A 22,372-nucleotide genomic window follows, 5' to 3' on the forward strand; every position below is an offset into this window, starting at 1 on the left:
AAGAAGTGGGCATAGAAATAAAGGTCTGGTGGACATGGAGTAATGCCTGTGCAGAAATCCCTGCATTCTTAAGCCACAGACTGCGGAGAGGTGGGCCATGCAAACATATGACTCTGTGTGTATGTGTTTAAGACCGAGGGATGCTTTTCAAACTCCCAACACAGCTGGCCAAATGGGGAACTGGCTCCTCCGTTCCCTGCACTGTTTCCCTTCTTGTGGAATTCACCAGGCTACAGAGAACATCCCTGGCTTTGCTCTTCTTCCCTACCCCGAGTGAGGAGACGCCAGGTTGCCCCATGGTATCTCTGGAGGGGAGGAGGGGGCTATGAATGGAGAGCATCTCAACTCCTGCCTCCAGGGCCTTGATGCCACCAACTCTTCCTGCCAGGTCTTTGCCAAGGTTTTGTATTCTTGCTGGAAGCCTGAGAGTCAAGGTCAAGGTTTTGGGGTAAAAGGTGTAAAGGGAGCAAGGCAGATATTTCAGAGAGCTCAAAATATCCTTCTAATCTATTTATTAAACACTCCCAAAATAGGCAACGGACCTTGCAATCGAACAGAGAAAATACACACAATTTTGTAGATGCTAGGTTCAAAAATAATAACAGAGATAACGGGGGGAAAATTAGCCAGACTGGCAAGAGCGTATTGCTGTGAAGGGTTAAGGACTGGGGTCGCCTCATACCAATTCTGCCCTGAACTGGAACGAAGCCCCGTGGCTCCACTTCACTAGCTCTTCAGCCAGATGGGTGCTTTCTTTGTCTCCTCAACAGCACGATGAGACGACGGAGCAGGACCAAGAGAGCCCAGCTCTGCCCCTTTCTCGTCACACAGCTGTGGAGTACTGCAGCCTTTACTGCACAGTAAGGCTGGGCAGACTTGGGAGGAAGCAATGCTAGGGGCCCTGGACATCAGCACGATTTTCGCACACTCCGGGGGTGGGGGTGCAAGAAGCCCCAACCCGAGGCCTCCTGAAGAAGAGAAGGCAGCAAGATGGAAGGGACAAACACCAGTTGTACATCAAAAGTATGGGTCCTGGGACTGCTGACAGCAACAAGGTCTCTGCGAGGTGGGAGCCGGCCATGGAAACTCTGCCTCCCTATCTTATTGTAAAACTGAGGAGGAATAAAGGTGGAGGGGGGTGGGGCGGGGTGTGCCTGGACAAAGAGGATTCACAAGGCTTCCTCCAGCACCAATACTCTGTGAGGCCCTGAGTCAGAACCAGGGCCCTGAACCATGTTCTGTCTGGACCTGGATGCTGTCCATCTCCACACCTCTCTCCCATCCCCGCTCTCCAGCGAACTCCCACATCTCCTCTTTGGCTTCTCCCTGAGCAAACTGCTCCTCTCCCTACCTTGTCCTTCCTTCCACCCTGCCATTCTTACCTTTCCCTTAGTCCTATTATTGCTTTTCCATCTCCTAAGTATATTACAAAGACCCTTAAAGGCAAGCAAAATAATTATATGCACTTCAGCTAAGGGCCCCCTTGTGGGCTTGCACTGTAGAATCATGGCTGTTTAAATGGCCCAAGGTAAATGTCCAAGTACACAGGCACACGTGCGTGTGCGAGTGGTATGGGGAAGGCTCAAATCCAAATTCACTACCACCATTTAAAATATTTAAAGAAACAAACTACCTACCTTGCTGGCCACCACCAGCTGAACCATTCCAGTGGCTGAGCGAAGAATGGCCACAGCTTCCTCGTGGGAGAGCCCGACCAATAAGTGACCATTGATTACCAGCAGCTCATCTCCTAAGGACAGTCTGCCATCCCTGAGGAAAGGGAGATGGGGAACAAAATCCCTTGTCAAGACATTCTGGGCTTGAGAAGGGACACTTTCCTGGAGCTGGGGAGGGTTTTGGGAGGGGAGAGTAAAAATCGGGCTAAAGAGGAAATAGGTACGACCAGAGATGCTTGGGATGGGATTGCTATATCCTTTAGTCTGCTGGGTCCAGATTCGAAATCAGAGGAGTGGAAAGTTCCATGATTTCAGATGGTCGCTTAGTAATAGGCACGTTCTAAAGTTACCACCATATCCTGCGTCGATGTCAATGAAATGTCTTCCATCCAGGTGGAGACAATAATAGAGGAACACAGACCCCAAGGTGGCAGGATTTAATTTAGGATAGTCAAGTCATTCTTGTCTCAACCCTATGTGTCATCCCACCCTCATGACTGAGTCATCAGCACAGGGCTGAGTCACTCGGCTGAGCTGCAAAAAGTGAAGGTAGTCCAATCTCACCAGCAATCCTTCTCTATCCCACTGTCTCTCTCTTCCCAGGTGACAAGCCCATGGCCAGATGTCCTCTGTGGGCCCTGTGACACTACACTGCATGTATACATCCATTTCTCCCCCTCTACACACATAGAGGACCTTGAAGATAAAGTCTCTCAGCCCCTTTTTCATCCTTGTGTCCCTGCAGCTGAGCTTCACAAACAGAAGAATGAATATAAAGATGAACATAGAGGGGCAGGCCCTGTGCTGCAGTGGTTAAGTTTGGCCCATTCTGCTTCAGCAGCCCAGGTTTGTGGGTTTGGATCCTGGGCATGGACCTACACCACTTGCTGGCCATGCTGTGGTGGCATCCCACACATAAAGTAGAGGAAGACTGGCACAGATGTTAACTCAGGGCTAATCTTCCTCGGCGAAAAAAAAAGAACATAGAAATTAGCTAATTTGCCACTGTTGCAGGTATCAGACCTCGTCTACAATATGGGTGTACAAACATATTCTATTTCTCTATTTCCTTCCAATTAAATTACAGCTGACTGGGAGCTTCCTTCCCACTGGGCTGGCAGGAGACCCAGTCATCACAGGTCAAGAGTGGCACACTGTGCCAGAGCGTTGGGCAAGCCCCTTCAATCATGGTGGGTCAACAGCCTCCAATGCTCAGATCTCCCATGATCCCAAAGGAGGCAGAGGCTTTTCATTTCCATTGGTAAATGGGGGACAGGAAATCTGGTGAGGCTGAGGGACCCTAAGCCTAGGGTTCCACCAGCCCCTTTACATCATCACCCAGGGTGCTGCTGTGGGACTGGTGCATGTCTTCATGACTTCCAGGTCTACCCACTTCTGTTTCTTTCCAATCTGTAGACTCACCATCTTGCTTTCTTTCAAAGAATCAACCAACTTCTCTCTATCCTTCCTTCCCTCACCAGTTTCTCCCTCTTTCTCTCCATCCTCCAGGGCATGTATCATAATCTCTTTTATGAATTTAGGCTTTAACAGAAGACAGAAGGCACCAGAAACTTCTGATTGCTTCTGCTTTCAATCCTTCAAAAATCCCTAAGGCAGAGAAATGCTAAGGACCCCACGAGCTGCTTGGAATGGAAAGAGAAGAGGAGTAGACAAAGCACAGAGAACTAACTGGAACTTCCAGGCGGTGTGTGGGTAGGCCACTCTGGAGGAGAAGGTCCAAGAATACAATGGTTCTGGCCAGTATTCCTGGGTCTACTTATCCACACCACCACCAAGACCATCCCTGATCCCATCTCTTTTCTTATTTCCCTCTTTAATTCCATTTCTCTCATCTCTTGTTATTAACTAGAATGCCCCACTGTGAATACACACCCCAGAGGTAGAGAGAGAGACATGAAATTCCAGACTGAGAGTGAAAAGAAAATGGTGAGACCCACTAGAAACAGCTCACATAGAAAATAGACAAGAACAGTTCTATGTAAGCTCATCTCTGGGCACAGGAATTTCCTAATTGCCAGCTTTCCAAAGACAGACTGGAACCCAAGACCTAGGAGTAATGGAAAAACAGCTACCTGATGGGAGTTCTTTAAAGTGTACATCATTTGGGAAGTTAACGATGCTCTTCTGGATAAAAATTACTGCAGGTTTTCATCCTTCAAAATCTACTGCCACCCAAATAACTGGCGATCATAATCTTATCTCTACTTTAGTTACTAGCATCCTACTTTCTACTTAGAAGACTGATGAGCATGAAACACTTTGATAGATAGTGTCCTGGTCCTCTCCTTAGTTTTCCATTCTTCAGAGAAAATACCTCCAGCTCTTTTAACTCCACCCCATGAGATATATTATTGAGTGCCCTCTCTGTCTTGGGCAGGCCAATCTTGCTCTGGTTTGTCACATTCCCTTTAGTATCAGGGTACCTGGACTGAACAGCAAATTCCAGACTAGACTCACCTCCCTCATCAGTGAAACTCTAGCTTTATACACCTACTGAATACATGTGGGCATGCAACCTATGTACATGCCCCACTGTGCCTTGCAAATCCTCGACGCCCTATGTACATGGGAGCAATTAGCCAGCACAGCCAGAGCATGCCTTACATTTTGGGACAGCGCCATCCCTGTAATTCCAAACGGACTTCTTCTTTGTACCTGCTCTGCCTAAGCACTGTCCCTCTCCCTACTTCAGATAATTGTTCAGATTAAAAGAGAACTTTTGGAATATGAATGGTTTTCAGCTCACAAGGAGAAAAATTCACATTCACCCCTTGCCCTTCCCCATCTGCACGACAGAGGCACATGCACATAAGTGTGCGTAACATCCTGACAGACCTGACAAACCCTGACACAGCACATGAACTGTGGTCACGCTGAAAATCAATCACTTCCCCAAGTCCTTCGCCACAGTCTTAGGGGAGTTACGATGTCAGGAGTGGCGTATTCTCTTGAATGGCATGGTCTCAATAAGTAACTACATATTACTAGCATCCCCCACATTAGGATAAGTAATATTCACTAGCAACTCAAACTGGACTAGAAAGAAATCCAATTTCTCCTTCCTGGTTTGGCGGATACTGCAGTGTCTCCAGCAATTAGCCACTTCCTGTGCTCAGAGGTGTGTTTAATCAGAACTGCTAGTGCCCAATTTCCTTCTGGGCTCCAGCATCATCCTTGTGAACTGTAATTACCAGGGCTTGGACCAATGGAAGAGTCCTAGCACCTGGGGGAAGGGAAGGGCAGGGAGAGGATAAGGTGGCAGAGAAAGGGGGAGGGTTATCTAATCACCTGTGAGCGGCACCTCCTTCCTTCACTTGAGTGACAACGATAGCGTGAGGTGAGCGCTTTGATCCTCGGCCTCCACTAACCTGAATTCCCAGCCCATCCGATTCTTTAAGCAGCTCCATCTTCCATATCCGGCCAACTTCCTCCTTGGAAGAAAAAGTGAGCACACTGTGAAGTATATGGACAGACACACGGCATTGACACAGGAGAGTGGAGCTGTCAGGTCAGGCCAAACACTCATTACTTGTCAACAGGTATCACATATCATCACAGAAGAAAAAATTCTCTGGGTGGACCAAAGTCTCTAGCTGGCAGTGCTGTCCAATAGAACTTTCTATGATGACAGAATTGTTCTATATTTGTACGATCCAAAATGAAGCCACTCAGGTTGAGAGCTTGAAATGTAGCTAGTGGCAACTGAGACACTGACTTTTTAATTTCATTTAATTTTAATTAAATTAAATAGCCACCAGTGGCTAGTGGCTATGATACCGGACAGCACAGCAAGAGTGATGATCAAATTCCCTAACCAGGATCCTGTTAAGTGAAGATGCTTCTGCCTGAAACCTAGATAGCAACGTGCGTGTAAACACTGGTTGTTTGAGTTCCTTTTATTTATGCACAGCTACTAAGTGATAAAGGAAGATGAAAGGAAGACAAAGCTGGGTCTCAGCACCAGGAAATTCAACTAGTTTGAACCCAGCTCTGCCTCTTAGTACTTACGAAGGTCACCTAACGCCTAAAACCCTCAGTTTCTTTGCCTCTAAAGAGGAGATAATCATTAATACTTCCAGGTTTGCTGTGACGACTAAATGAGGTATTTATGGAAACAGATACCAGTGTTCCTGACACCTAGCAGATACACAATAAATGTTGATAGGTATCATCTATTACTTATACATGCATAAAATATGCATATATATGTGAAAACATCACACTGAATATTAAACTTCCTCAAAACATAAATGAGATCTCTGGTAGGAGAAACCAAAACAGGAAATCAATTGATGAATTTGTCACTGACTTTCATAGACATTAGTCTGTACACTCTTTAAATACATTCAAAAAAAAGCTTCAACCTGTATAAAAATCTTTTTTTTTTTTAAAGTGACTTAATGACAAGTGCAAACAGAAGTCACCTGTCTTTTTTTTTTTTTTTAAAGATTTTATTTTTCCTTTTTCTCCCCAAAGCCCCCCGGTACATAGTTGTATATTCTTCGTTGTGGGTCCTTCTAGTTGTGGCATGTGGGACGCTGCCTCAGCGTGGTTTGATGAGCAGTGTCATGTCCGCGCCCAGGATTCGAACCAACGAAACACTGGGCCGCCTGCAGCGGAGCGCGCGAACTTAACCGCTCGGCCACAGGGCCAGCCCCTAAAAATCTATCTTTTAAAAAAACTAATAAGTGTCTCTAAGTCCTCTGGACCACTGTTAGCTTTTCTGCTTTGGTTCAGTCTCCGCTTGACTCCCTGTTTCACTCCAAGGACACAAACATGCCCACAGTGAAATGTTTGAGTTCCCTCAGATAGTTAGCTGTTCAGGGAAATGAAAGCAAAACCTTCCCAAGTGATTTATTTTGGGGTCTTACTTAGGCTCACCCCTGTAGTTCTTTTCAGCTCTAGGTGGATGGGTATGGGTCACAATGCATTCCTCAACATAGAAAACAAAAGCCATCTGCTCTCTTCATCCATCACGAAGGTCCAATGGAGCCATTAAGGCCCAATACGGACAAAGCCATCATCCCCCTAGAAAAAGGCAAATTGCCCTTTCAAGCTGCTTGCAAAAGAGAAAGAATGTGAAGCATTTAGAGAATCTGAAATACACACTGTCAGAAACTAAAATGAAACTTTATGCAACAGTAAAAAAAACAGATGTTGAATGGTCACTGGTGTGCAGCAATAGGAATGTCTGGGGAAATTATTACCAGACAGAGACCTGTTGGATCCTACACTTTTTCTAGTACAGCACTGCTTGGTGGGGCTCCATTATTCCAGCACTATGCAGGGGTGCCAACTGTCTCCTTCATCCGCTGACCACAGACAAATGAAGCCTGTCTGGCCAAATGTAACTTCAGAAGTCACTGGCTTACCACAGTAGTTCATGAACTTGTCAACGATCCCTATATCATCCAATCGTCTCACTTTGGACTCCACGGTTTTTGGTGTCTTGCCTCTGACCTCTGGAATACCTTTCTCTCTTCCTCATTCAGAAACAGCCTCCCTGGCCTTCAGAGTCTCTCATAGCCCTGCTACTTCCAAGAAGCCACCCTTGAGAATCAGTGCAACTGCCAAGATGGCAACTTTCAACACTTCCAGTACATGAGACCCTATGGCCTAGTGGATGGTCCCAAAGGAAACAAATTCAGGGATGTGCTGATTAGCTGTTGTCCTGGCTTGCTGAGCATCCCAGACGAGCACACGGGTCAGCCTTGTGGCTGCCTCCCTGGACCTCAATGGGCAGTTGAGAAACTAGAGCAGAATGGTGGCTTGACTTGTTTTTTCCTTAGAAGGTAAGTTATAGCTCCTGGGGTCTTGAAGATGTGTGAAAGTGTTCCTCCCTCTCCCAGGACCGAAAAGTTGTGGAACTCTTTCCCAAGAGCAACAGGGACCATTATTAGAGTCCAGAAATAAGACAACCCATAATGAAAATGTTCTGGAATTACATAGTGGTGATGGTTGCAGAACTCTGAATATACTAAAAGCAACTTTAAAATGGTGAATTTTATGGTATGTGGATTATATTTCAATAAGTAATATATTTTAAAAGGCTTTATTACTCCACTGAGATGTAAATAGTGAGGTTGTCATCTAAAAATCAAGTAACTGAGAAGATTTTAATTGTTGAACAAGGAAGCTATCTATCCGCACTAACACAACCAGTAATTTGAGTTCATTATTTATTAATAAAAAGATGTTGCAAGTGAAAAACAAGAAAACCCATTTGGTATTAGCCCAAATTAGTAAAAACCTATGCATCCCCATTACTAGTTACACCATCATTTTCTCCCATCCTATCCTCCTTTTGTTAAACAGAACATGTGAAGTATGTTTCACAGACAGTGTGACAATACTAGACACAGTCCTTTCTAATTTTTAAATACTTTTAGAAATAGCACTTGAGAAAAGAAACATGCAAAACTACGATCATGGGGAGTGAATAATGGTAAACATATATTTGACAAAAAGCATTAAAAATAACTTTCATCAAGAACACCCACACACCTGCTCCACACTTCTACCCCTGCCCATACACACACAACTAGTTAAAAGCAGGGCAAAACACATATCCACTAAAAATGGTTTCAGAGGGCAGAAATGACCAATCTGTAATATAGCCGCCAACCATCCTAGTCAAGAAACAAATCTTCTTTTTCACTTTCCTTCAATAACATGGATAAATTTTTCTCATAATTACACAAGCAGAAACTATGAGGGGAGAGTTCAAAGAAATCAACGCAAGTTTCCTTGCCCTGGAATTTCTCAAACATCTAATGAAGGAGTTCAGAGGAACATAAAGGAAGGCACAAACAGGAAGAGGCAGATGTTATCAGTCTTGGTTGCACAATGGTCAGTATTACGTCTGGCTGCCTATTATAGCTGATAGAAGTCTTGAGTTCAAAATAAGACCAGTGCCTGCAGTTTATGAGGCTAAACCTGGCACTGGCCAAAAACCAACAGGCCAATCAAAGATAAAAATATCAAGTATATTTCCAATTTCCTCCTTATAATTCCACTTGGGTATCTAATACACACCTTGGTATGGTCAAAACAAGACTCTCCTTCTTTCCCATCTCAGTAGGAACGGCACTATCGACAACTCAAGCTAAACAGGACATACAACCTGAAAGCCAATGAGTTATCTTTGATTCCTCCTTCTATTTCCTACATCCAAACCATGAGCAAGATTTGTAGGCTCTACTTGCACAATAGATCCCACATGCATCTACTTCTGCTCCTCTTCCCTGTCACCACCCTTGTCAAAGCCACCAGCATCTTTAGCTTGTGTTACCACAATAGCCTCCAATCAGATCTCTCTTTTTATTCTTCACCTCCTACAATGCATTATTCTCCATTACACTTCTAGGGTGAAGTTTCAAAAACATACGTTATGATGCACTCAGCTTCAAACTACCCACAGCTCCACACCAGACTTAGAAGATGGTGCAACTCTTTGCAACGGCATATACGAACCTTTGCGATCTTGCCCTGCCCGCATCTCCCTCATCACCTCCCAGGGCTCCCCACCCCATCACTCACTGTGCTTCAGTCTCCCTGCTCCCGGAACACTCTATCATTCCTGCCTTAGGGCAGCTGCATTTGCTGGCTCTTCCCTGGAAACCTTCTGCCCCCAGATTCTGCAGGGCTGCCCCATCCTGACTTCAGCTCAATGTCACTTCTTTGATGAGGTCTTCCCTGACACCCAATACCAATTAGCACCCCCACCCATGTCACTGTCGCCATCTTTCACTTCACTCTGTTTTATTTCATTTATAGTACTTGTAGTCACCATCTAACATTCTGATTCATTTATTCGTCCATTTATTGCTTGTGGCCTCCTATATGTGATAAATGCCATGGGGCAGGAACCTTATCTCTTATTTACCAGTGGGTTCTCTTGCTACTAGAACAGTGCCTAGTACATAACAATATTGCATAAATGTCAGTGAACTAACAAACAAAGAATGTTTATCCATCAATCTTACGGTTCTTCACAATTTATTGAGACTGATGTTAAGAAGTTCACACAGATGGGAGACCTGTGTGTTTGCCAATGTTCAGTGTTTGAACACCGATCCAGTTGTAGAGATGATTGAGTTCTGAAACAAATCCTGTCTAGACAGATGGCTTGGGCCCTTGCTTCCTTTTACACTGGCTTAAAGGGCAATGAGACTTTGTCAGCCTGTTGAGACAAAGCCAAACCACACAAAATTGGACGCTATGGATTTCTGTATTAACGTTGGAGTGCTACCCCTTCCTACAGACCGCCAGTTACCATGTGAGCTCACACGTGCCTCTCTTCACAGAGGCAAACAAAGGGATTTATTTATCAAAACAGAAGTGGTACATTAAAGGGAGCTGTCTCGGCAGCATTTAAATGACCTCATCTTCTGTTGGAACCAAAAATAAAATTTTACAACAGCATCTTTGCTCCAAATGTGAGAAGACACATCATCCAAGTAGAATTGCACTACAATAAATGCTCTGGCTCTAGCTGCAAACTTATTCTGAGACTGTTTGCTTATTCCTTCCTATTTAGAATGATCAGTAAGAAATGAAGAAATGCATGATCATAATGTCAGAGTGGAAGTCCCTAAGTCATCAGACCAAAATGCTCAGTTTATAGGTGAGAAAATGGAAGTTCAGAGAAAGGACACAGCAGCCCAAAGCCCACAGAGCTGGGGATGGAAGAACTAAGGCTGGAACATGCTGTCCCATCTCAGGCCTGGTGCTCTGGGGTGCCTCCATTAGTAAATATCTACAGAGCACCTACAGGAGCGGGGCACTGAGCTAGGACAGGAAGAGCACTCTGCAAAGGCTTAGAGGCAAGAGTGAGCATGGCCTTTTGAAAAACTGTAGCTAAGTCAGCCCAAATCAGGGAGGAAGAAAGCAGTGAGAGATGGAGGCAGAAAGGTAAGCAGAGAGATCATGAAGGCTCACACACTACGCCAGGCCAAGGTGTTCAGAAGTTATCCCAAAGGCAAAATGGACCCACCAAAAGGGTGTGTGTGCGTGTGTGTGTGTGTGTGTGTGTGTGTGTGAGATAAGGTTTGCTCTTTAGAAAGGGCCCTCTGGTTGCAGTAGGCGAATTTACCCAGTAGGGACAGGGATGATGGGATAAGCGTGGGGGCAGTGACACAGGTAGGAGACCACTATGAGATGAGAAATGAAAGCAGCTTGGTCCTGACCTCAAGTTGTGGGATCTGGGGAAAGAGAAGTGGCGTGAGCAGGGAGATCCTCAAGGGAGCAGGAGTTGACGGGACTTGGTGATTGACTGGACATGGTATAAGAGAGAGGGCAGCACTTCAGCTTACTCCAGGATGCCAACCCTCCCAATTTGCTAGGATGAAGTGGTTTTCCAGGACATGGGATTGTCAGTGCAAAACTGGAGAAAGTTCTGGACAAACCAAGATGAGTGGTCACCAGTTGAATCTCAGGTTTCTGGCTTGGACATCTTTGTGGGTGATGAGACTTGGAACACTGGGGCATGCCTGGTGGTGTGGGAATGTGATACACTGAATTTTAGGCATGATGTGAAATATTTAAGATAGAGACATCATGCAGGCAGTTGGTCGAAAGCCCAGGGACTCAGGAGAGAGGTGAAGGCACAGACATGGATTTATGAGACATTATCACAGAGGAGGATATAAGTTCACCCAGTGACCACGGGGGCCTCCTAGAAAAGCATCATCTTCATGCTGCCCTACTTGTTGCAACTATCAGGGACCACCCAGGAGATGTCTTGAGTGTGAATCTCTTTCTCAGTTCCCCATCCTTTCCTGCAGATTCAGACATGGGGCAGCCTTCCTGGGGTCTCTGCTAAAGGCCTAGGGAAGAGGTCTGGTACCATACAGGGTGAATTACAAGTACTGGGGTAAGACCACAATGGACCCAGAGACACGCACTAGCTGTAAATAAATTCACCTGGCTAGCAAATGGTAGGATTTGTTTTTCTTTGTTGTGTAACTAAGTTTGGTTGTATTCATTTTTACCACGCAGCATGACAAAAATACACATCATATATAAACAGGCTTGCAAGAACTGCCACCTTGGATGAGTCATGATCTTTATTAGACAGGGAAAAAGGAATTCTGAACTCGTTTCTAGAACTGCTTATCTATTTCCGAGGAGAGTCTTATGTTTTAGACAATAGATCCAACTTTTGCAATTTTTAAAAATTAATCTGGTTGCATAGGTATTGCTATGTTACCACTTTATAGAAACAAATCTTTCTTAAAAAGAAGATATTTGTTAAAGGAAATCTGTTTCCTATAGCTCCATTAAGGGAGAGCAGAATATAAAAACAGACTGAGGATTTATTTTCATCTAACAAATAACGGTCTATGAAAAAAGAAGCACCTGACAAATGAAAATGGTCTGAATGATCATTGTAAGGCTTTTCTGTAATTTATTAAGTCTTGGTAGATACATTAAATCCTTAATAAAGCAGAAACGGAACAATGCTGACATGTTTAATCTCCCATTATTCAAATAGAATGGAATTTTTTACCCCAAAGGCTTAAGAGGTAACTAGCTAATTTTTGTTTTTCTGGAAATTCCATTTTAGCATGACCTTTGGCTCATCCTGGAGTGAAAAAAACCCACTCAGCCCAAGAACCTTCTGTGAAGGTTTACTGGTTCCAATTTAGGTGCCACTAGGATGTGGCGAAAGCTGTGAAGACCTACTTCTCGCCCACTCTATCGATCCTGGGTAAAGCATCTAATGATGACACTGCTGGGGTTGAAAATGGTGCTAGAATATTCATGCTTGAGAAAGTGTGTGGCCCAGTCTGACTTTCCAAGACAAAAAGTATAACCCAGGGTCAATAATCAGTCTCTAGGTTATGGACAATTGCGAAGAATGCAAATTCCAGATGGCAAGTTTCTCCTTTCTATAGGCATATAGCTTAAAAAAAAAAAAAATGCCCCAAAGGCAAAAGACTGAAGTTGGTTTTTTTTCACTCTTTCATTTAGTATATCTTCGCGGACATTTGACCTTGAGTACAAAAACCAAGCAAAGGAACTCTGTATGTGTTCTCGTCAGATAGTCTGATTCAGAAATTCAATTTTATCTTATTGTCTTTAATTAGGATGGGCAGAGGATGGTAGTCTCTTAAAAGTTTGGTGTGCTGTTTTTCTTTTAAAATCATTCCAAATTATTTCCACAGTGTAGGCCCCATTAATGCCTGCCCTTTGAACTATGTGAGAATCAACCTCCTTTGGTACCTTAAACCTTCAAAATGATTAAGGGAACCAACAATTCCTAACTTTTTTCACCATAGGCTTTCTGCATTCACAAGCTAATCATTAGGGGGAAAATCATATCAAGATATAGTATTCATTGATAAGGAACACATTATAATGTTTTTATTGCCTTTCATTTGGAGGAGGGTACATTATAATCTTTTTTATTGCCCCTAATCCTTTTTTGGGGGGGCATAAATTTGGTAGAAAATCTTTGATAAGAGACATTAATTTTTTCTTCTGATTCATTCACATCTTCCATCTACAAACATGCCTCCTCTGTGTAAGGCTTTATGAAGATTACTTGGCTCCTCAAATGAAGGAACATGGCCCCTTAAAAGAGGGTTATTTTGTTTCTTCTCAATCCATTATACGATTGACTACAATTGCAGAAAAATACATGAAATAGCCTTACCAGAAATTACATTCACTCCCAGGGCACCACTTCCCAGGATGCAAAGCTGAACCTGATATTTTCTCTGCGCCCACTTTCTACCTTTCTCTTTCATCCCTAAAGGGCATCTCTTGAGTCAGAGAAGAAACCAATCAGAAGCCACCTAGGAAGTTACTGCTTCATTGGGAACCCAGAGGAATATCTGCTAAGAGGATTCTTGGAACGAATACGCTTACCCTAAAGAAATGTAACTCAAAGAGAGAGTGTTGGTTCTAATGACAGAGATAATTTGAGGCTAGAAGCGCATCCATTACCATTCAGGATATACCACATCTGCTTTGCCTTTAGGTGAGATCAGCCCTGACCATCACAGCTGGATACCATAGTATCAGAGATTTCTGTGAAGTTTCCAAACTTCACTGGAATTCAGCAATGTAATAATAAGATCCCATGAAAATGTCACTGGTTTTGAAGCATTAAAAACAAAGGCAGATGCTTCCCTGCATGTTGGACATCCTTCCTGTGTAATACTGAGGCTGGGATGTTTATGCTATCGACTGCCACCAGGAATTCTTGGCCTTGCAGTGGCAATTCCACTGGTGACAGCAGTGATAAATAACGGTACACTTCAAGTACTTTATCTGGGACTCATATGACTCAAATTATACCACAGAAGGCTTGAATTTTCCACTTATGATCACTTGACTGGCTCTTTATTTAAGTGGGATAAAATGACTTGGATTTTTTTGTTATTGTTATGTCCTCTGATCGTTTATCTTAATAAATTTGTTGGCTTCTAAACACAAGATCATCTTAGATATATTTTCTCAACCTTAAAAGCAATGTCAAACAATGTTTCTTTTCAAAATTCAGGTTCTACAATCACACCAAACCTTACCCGTGCCAGGCAGTCACTTGATTGGAAGTCCGTCTTCCCAGATTTTGAGAAGCGGCGTTTGTCATTGCTCGTGGGCAGCGGAGCATCTGTCTTTGGAATCCTATGCTCTGTCCCTGTGTCCACTTCTGACCGGTCTACATGGGGTCCAGCCACCTCCTTGAGAGAATCTGGACCATTTTCTAGCTCAAAGGCATGACCATTTCCAAGTTCGGGATCCGGGCCATTGTCCAGGCCAGAGATAGGGTCATTGTCCAACTCACAGCCAGTGCTACTCTTGGATTCTTCGGTGGCCTTGTGTGTAGAAGGTCTGGAAATGACCCCAAACTTCCTTGCTCTTTTGCCCTTTTTCACAGTTTGGTCACCCAGCTCCAAGGTAGGTGTTTCTCCTGGTTCAGAGCTGTTGCTACTGTTGCCATTATAAGGAGAATGGACTTTGTGCTTAAAGCGACGAAGCATGATCAGGTAGATAAAGCCGCCATTCCAGCACTGCTCAGCCAGGTAACTGCAACAAAGAGACAGGTGCCTGTTAAAACCCTCAAAACACCCTTCTCGAACAATGCAGCAGGTTGACACATTCAATGGCCCACACAGGACCCACGTGATTAAAATCCTGACCAACAGATTGAGGTACGAAGCTTCCTAAAGAGGCTGACACTCAATTCATCCTTTTAATCTATATAATTGTTGATGCTAAAAATAACCCCCTAACAAACCAAAACGCTTAGAACTTACTAAGGAGAGCACCTTAGGATAGGCAGTCAGAGAAGGAGTTGTCTATTAACAAAGCTAATCCTAATGTATCATTAAAAAAAAATTCTCCACTTCCTCAACAATTTCTTGCATCAGAATTGTGTCAGTCTCCATTCGTGTGGTTCTGATGTAATAAGACTACAAGTCCCCAGGGGAAAAAAGAACGGATAAAATTTAAATGTAAATGTAAAGTTCTGCTCTTAGGATCAAAAACTCAACTTCACGATCACAGGAACCTCTGCCTCACAGCCGTTAAAGTGAGAAAAGATCCCGGGGGGCGGGGCAGAGATGTCGGCTGGTATGAAGATGCAGCTGGTGAATAAGTGCTGGGGTGTGCGCTGCGTTAAAGGACCACCACGTTCCCCTCTTGGTAATGATCCTAGTTTGGGTTGTTCATGACACCCATGGAGTGACACTTCCAGTCTGGGAATCCCATTAAGAGGAACAGCGACAAAGTGGAAAACACGCAGACATAGGATGACCGCCACAAAGAAGGCTGCTGGAAACTGTGTCAACCAGGAGTAGTGGGAGGAAAGAAGGTTGCTTAAGCTTGAAAAACACAAGGGCCAGGCGCAGTCGTTTTTCACGTATTTCAGGGCTGCCAAACACTTAGAAGCAGGAAATAATATAAATGAGATAATGTCTGTGAAGCTTGACACACAATAATGACTCTAGATCTCAAAGAATACAAGAAAATAGAACATCAAATATGATGAGTAATTAGCGGTGTTCAGGATCAGATCACTAAAGCTTTAGCAAAGAGAATACTTGCTCAAAGTCAGGAAATCAGGCTGGGCTGGACCCTCCACTGGTGTCACCCAAGATAAGGAAGCACAAACCCCAGATGAACCCAGGGAAATGCCTTCACCACTGGAACCTTGCCACATTCCACACATCACTGGTTCCCAAGCAAAGAATGTCAACAACCAAATCCTTAACAAGTCAGATCTGCTTCTGATCTTCATGCACCCACAAAGAGAAGGCTTGGGGCTTTCTTGCCTACATCTCAATAAGTGAAAAACAAACAACTTTTCCAGTATACCATGCTAGCTGCTCTCCCTCTAGGCCTGACTATTGGACCTGAGAGCTGGGGCAGTCTTTACGTGGGAAAGAGGCCAGGTTGTAAGGAGAGGAGACCAGCTTTGTCTGAAATGTACTAAGTTATGGGCCAAAGGCATATATTCCTCTTACCTAATGGTCAGGTTATTGCAATGACAGTGACTCTAACTGAAGAAGAGAATGATTCCAAATTTGCCATGGAGTAAAGTGAGTAAGAGAGAAGGGTCCTCAAACATCACCAAAGCTAACAAAAACTGTCTTTGCTCCTGGGCTATAAATCATGGGACGAAGTTACACAGAAAAGCCAGGTAGATAAAAGATATTGTACAAACCTCAGGTTGTTCTATGAAATACAGCAGGGTGAAGAGGGGTAAAGATCAGCCCACTGGTCTCTAGAAAATGAAAATTAAACCTGGTTCTCAGCACAATTTTTCTACAATATTTAGATTTTATTTCCTTGAATCGTGTTTTTGGGTTTTTCCCCCCACACTGGAAAAATTCTTGTAAAGGCATAAAATCCTAAGAGTAGTTAGTCAGGTTGTAAGGGCTTCTTTGAGCAAACCATTAATACAATGCATATGCTCACATGTTACAAAAACCAGCGTGGGTAGTAAAAACAGGTCCATGTTGAGTGTTAGACACCCAAACTTCTGGCTTTGGCTTAAGTATGTAAAACAATGCTACTCATAATCCATCAACTGATGAATGTATAGACAAAATGTGGTATATCCACATAATGGAATATTATTCAGCAATAAAAAGGAATGAAGTATATGCTACAACTTGGGTGAAGCCTGAAAACATTATGCTGAGTGAAAGATGCTAGACCACCTAAGGCCATATATGATTCCATCTATTGGACATATCCAGAATAGGCAAGTCCATAGAGATGGAAAGTGGATTAGTGGTTGCCAGGAGCTAGGGGGAGGGGTAGGGAGGACTGGGACTAATTGCTAAAAGATACAGATTTTTTTAGGGGGCAATGGAATGTTCTGGAATTAGTGATGATGGTTGCACAACATAGTGAATATACCACTGACCTGTATGCTTTAAAAAGGTGAATGTTGGGCCAGCCTGGTAGCGTAGTGGTTAAGTTCACCTGCTCCACTTGAGTGGTCCAGTGTTCTCGGGTTTGATACTGAGTGCGGAAGTATACACCGCTCATCAAGCCATGCTGTGGTGGCATCCCACATACTAAGTAGAGGAAGACTGGCACAGATATTAGCTCAGCGACAATCTTCCTCAAGCAAAAAGAGGAAAATTGACAACACATGTTAGCTCAGGGCCAATCTTCCTCACTAAAAAAAACAAAACAAAACAAAACATCTTTAGGGACCAGCCCGGTGGCATAGTGGTTAAGTTCACGTGCTCCACTTCAGTGGCCTGGGGTTCGTAGGTGAGAATCCCAGGCACGGACCTATGCACCGTTCATCAAGCCATGCTGTGGTGGCATCCCACATACAAAAAAAAAAAATAGAGGAAGATTGCCACAGATGTTAGCTAAGCGACAATCTTCCTCAAGCAAAAAAAAAAATTAAAGAGGAAGATTGGGAACAGATGTTAGCACAGGGCCAAATCTTCCTCACAAAAATAAAATAAAATAAAATAAAATAAATAAAATGGTGAATGTTATGGTATGTGAATTATGTTTCAATTTTAAAAAACAACAGCAAATATAATAATACTGACCAAGTTTTAAGTTCATTTTTTGAGCAGGTAATCCCTAAGAACTCTCTTTACAGAAGAAGAAACTGAGGCTCAGAAATATTAATTATCTTGCCCAAGTTCACATAACTGGCAACTGGTAGACCCAGGTCTGTCTGCTTCCCAAACCCATGCTACGTCCACTGTGCAGCTCTGCTTCTTAAACTGTCATCATCCCTGTGCTTTCGTTTCCTCATCTGCAAAGTGAGGCTGTTAAAATGGATCATCTAGAAGTTGCTTTCACATTCGAACAATTGTGAACGCAGTTTCCTGGGAAGAGTTCTGGGGATTAAAGGAGCAGGCCATCCCAAAAGAACCTGATGCAGTGCCAAGAACAAAACATCACCCTGGAAAAACAGAAACACGCCTTTTGTGTTCAAGTTGTTCTAGGCCTCTTGGACATTTACCAACAATCTGAAAAAGACGTCACCTGGAGGGGCAATTCCTTTAAAATGGCTTTTGGGGCTCTACCTTTTGTACTACAACTCTGAGCAACTTGACGGGTTGTATGCGGAGACCTTCCTTTTGGTACCAAAAAAAGGCTGAGCCCTTGATTCAGAGCACAAGATCCTGAATATCTTTCCCATCTCGACTCTCACGGAAGCTCCAAGAACCTTGGAAGTTTCCATGACTGACAGTGTTTTGTTCCTTCGGCAGGTCCACACTCAGCAAAATTACAAAGCCAGAGGAGTTTATCTCCAGTTTGCCACCACCTCCCAGTCTTTTCCTGGCTTCCTAGCAATAAATAAGACCCTGACATCTTCAGGGAACTGGATGACAGGGTATTTTATTCCTTCCTGGACACTGAATTTTCTAAGATCATCTCAAAGACAAAGTGTAATGAATGGATTATGGACAATGTAGCAAGTTGGCAAGAAAGAGACTTTGGGCGGGCTGGGATTTTCTTACAATTCTTTGAATTGCCTTAAATCTAATGCCCTCACATTCCCTATCCACCTGTACTGAAATGACTTACCTAGCTTTTCCAGCACCTTCCTGGCTAATTCATACTTCCAAATCCCTCTTTCTGTTCAGATTCTTTTTTTTTTTCTTAAGATTTTACTTTTTCCTTTTTCTCCCCAAAGCCCCCTGGTGCATAGTTGTAAATTCTTTGCTGTGGGTCCTTCTAGTTGTGGCATGTGGGATGCTGCCTCAGTGTGGTTTGATGAGCTGTGCCATGTCCACGCCCAGGATTCGAACCAACGAAACACTGGGCCGCCTGCAGTGGGGCCTGCGAACTTAACCACTCGGCCATGGGGCCAGCCCCTCTGTTCAGATTCTTACCCACCATTAGAATCTGTAAACTTCAAAGTCAACATTTGGGAAAGAAGAGATGGGATACAATCACACAACTTAGAAAAACAGAAGTTCTCCTGTTCGTCAATAACACGTAAAATTAGCCTTTTAGGAAATTCTCTGCCATATGATTATTTTTTGGTTTCTTTCAAAAATTTGAAACTGTCCTCTGAGATGTAAATTATTAATTCAATTCAATCAAAATTTATTTCATTTTGACCATCCGAGGATGGTCTTAAGACAAACGAAGAAAGACCAGCATATCCAGAAATGAGGTTTCGAATTCTAGCATAGAACTCTCCTTCTGAAATGTGTTGTCGTTCTTCATTTCACTTGGCCTTTGCAAACATCTCTTCAGACTAGGTTCATTCTTTCCCAATTTCCCTCAAAAAGTGCTTTATCCAACAGAAAGTTTTGAGTACCTCTTCTGTTTCTTGACGCTCTGTCATAATTCTGGAGTCTGGGCTCTGCTGGGGTGGGAGGCCTGGCAAAGGGTCGGCAGGTGAGGTTGGGTGACTGGAAAAGCTGAAAGGATAAAGCTGTCTGGAGTTTGAAGAACAAGAAGGACAGGGAAGCAGGAGACGAGAGAGGGGCAAATACAGGGAGGTGCTGGAAGGCCCAAGACACACATTATTTATCCATGCCCTGATTCTATCAAAAGAGGGCTCGAGGCAGCTCTGCAATTTTGATATTCTAGACTGTTCTGCCAAAGCTCTTGGAAGGAGTAATCTCCAGGTGCTTCTGAAAATCATCTTGGGCATTCAGCCATCGACTACTGATGCCTGGCACACACTGTGAACCCATGGAGGAGTGCTGCCAAGCTGAACTATGGGCATAGCTATGTGTGTGTAACTCAGAGTAACTTGGATTGCCCCCACTGGGCACTGGCCTGTACCACAATGCCATAACATTGTATAACTCAGAGAGCACATAAAAGAATTCTGGAACTCAGATTTTTCACCAAAGCAGACATTCTCACTTCATCTGAGGATATCAGGTCCCCACTATACACAACAGGACGCTAAACACTGACTGTGAGAAGATGTTTACAGACAAGTTATTACGACACGGTCTAAATTTTATAGAATGGAACTAGACGCTAATAGCCACACTAACACATGGGACAAATGGAGATCAATTGTTCTTGCCCAAGATTTCCTCTGGCCTTAGAAGTAATGAGAGGCTGAAAAGCTGTTTGTGGGCCTTTGAAAACCTGCTAAACCTAATTAATCCAGAGGGCTGTCTGAGGTTGTAAATCTGTAGGTTCCCAGAGAACAATGGGTTGAGAAGAAGTGTTAAATATATACAGTTAATTTCCTAGTGAAGTCCTGGCTGGGAAACAGAAGGAGGCAAGTTTGGACAGCTCCATAAGAAGGGAAGGGAAGATGATAAACATTATTTCTTGGAGTCATTTAGTAACCAGATTCCCCAAGGGCAGTCTCTCTCTCAGGTGTTGCCTCCCAGCTACCTTGAATTTGGGGCACACTTCTTCCAGAGTCCACAACCCTCCTTAGAAAGAGCCAAACTTTCTTTGGGGGACTCTGAGGGTAGTATTTTTTGGTTGAATATGGAGCTGATAAGAATGACTGATATCCTTGCTATGCTCATAAGGCCTCATCTGAAAATAATCTACTTTTTTGCTAGTGCAGTGAGGGAGAAAGCCCTGATTAGATGGAAGAAGATGGGGTTCAGGCACCAACAAGGCTTTGAAGATAGATCAGAGTAGAAATGACTAAAACACTGTATTCCAACTGCTGGCTGAGGGAGGGTGACTGATGAAGTCAATTTTTACTACTTCTCACCTCCTCTTTTCAGCATGAATGGCTAAGGTTCAGCAACTCTTTCTTTCTCTCCCTTATCTGGAGTCCAGAGTAGAGAATAAGAATAAATGAATATGTTCTCTTTATTGTAAAACATGTATTTATTATTTTTGTCATAAAACTTGGATTGGAACAATCTGAAAGTGAAGAATCAGGGTAAATATTTATTCGAGAAATTTTTTTTTCCTGACCTATGATATAATATTAGCCATTCAAACTCAAACCAAATTATCAGCTACCAAAACTTGCTACCACCACACAATTTAGCAGTCAAATTTAAATCATACCCATCTATACACCAGGACAGAGGTCCACATTGCCCTGAGGGATCTGGGGCTTGGGGAAGCTGTGCAAGTACCCTAATACTCTGGCTACTGCTATTTTTTGAATAATAAACTGTCTTTCATCTCTGATCCAGGAATCTCATGTCTTCTGCCAGCATCCATGAAACGGTGGCAGGTTAACTTGTTAGCTTACTAGTAAAGTAAAATCACAGTTCTTGACATATAGCAGGACAATACACAGAATAACTCAGTTTATAATTGGTCTTGTTCCCCAACATCAAACTTATAAAAGGAGCTTGATGATACATTATTCTTGACACTAGTAACTAGGAAATAAAAGTCAATATGCATCTTAAACCAATACCGAAAATAAATCTTTAAGGCAGAATTAAATAGAGGTGAAATTATACTGAGTAAGAAAGAAGGTGGGTGTTCTACCTTCCGATTCCACAAACACTGACTGAGTTCAGGATGTCAGCCTGGAAGGCAGCGGCTCCATTTGTGTACATCACCATTGAGTGTACACCCACCCTTTTGTTCTTTCCCTGCTTGGATTCCATCTCCAGGACCATTGGCAGCAATATCTGTTCTGTGCTGAAGCAGAACTGTTTCTTTCTGTTTCCTGCTAAGAGCTTCTGGATGTAAAGTAGTGTGGGTGGGAAGGGGGACACTGCAGAAAAACACTGGATAAAAAGCAGCTAAATCATGTGATCGATGGAAAAATTATTTTGATTTCCATGCAATAAGGTTACCATTGATTTTCATATTTATCTTAAAAATTCACATCCCAAACCAACAAGATTAATTTAAATTCATCTCCTCATAGCAAAGTATCTCTACACTAGGATGCACTACACATTTTTAACTCCAATACAGCATAACAGGAAGAAAATAGAAGTGTGGGCCTTTCTATCATGTAGCAATAAGTTTCCATGAAGTTTCAGTTTTTCTCAAAGGTTTTCATACACCTCATTTCCGCAAGGATCAATAAAAGCTTTTTTAAAGCACCCATACACCTTTTGAAAATAGGAATTCAGAAGCTAAATGAAGTAGAAAATGCCTGATCAATGGTGAGAACTGACCTCATAAAACAGACTGCAGAGAAACTGACCCTCAAAAGAGAACCTCCAGGCTTTTATTTGCAAATGATTGCATTTCTTTATTAAATTACTGTGAGTGAATCAGGGTTTCTTATAACTGTATGAGATCAACCTGCAGTCTCTGCA

General features: G+C 43.2%; 1 protein-coding gene across 35 annotated transcripts in view; it reads right to left on the reverse strand.

Moving 5' to 3' along the window:
• Positions 1-22,372, reverse strand: part of PDZD2 (PDZ domain containing 2) — a 345,614-nt gene that overhangs the window by 76,886 nt on the left and 246,356 nt on the right. For 10 of the 35 annotated variants that reach the window (XM_070587089.1, XM_070587087.1, XM_070587091.1 and 7 more), the window contains 3 exons: positions 14,234-14,735; positions 4,986-5,128; positions 1,638-1,770 (listed from right to left, as the gene is read on the reverse strand). In XM_070587089.1, coding sequence (XP_070443190.1) covers positions 1,638-1,770; positions 4,986-5,128; positions 14,234-14,735 — 778 coding nt within the window. Of the gene's footprint in view, positions 1-1,637; positions 1,771-4,985; positions 5,129-14,233; positions 14,736-17,082; positions 17,341-22,372 lie in introns of those variants that run through there. The other 25 variants (XM_070587099.1, XM_070587098.1, XM_070587096.1 and 22 more) reach the window with 6 other exon arrangements.

This window comes from Equus przewalskii, chromosome 20, assembly GCF_037783145.1.
Source record: "Equus przewalskii isolate Varuska chromosome 20, EquPr2, whole genome shotgun sequence".
Taxonomy (NCBI): Eukaryota; Metazoa; Chordata; class Mammalia; order Perissodactyla; family Equidae; genus Equus; species Equus przewalskii.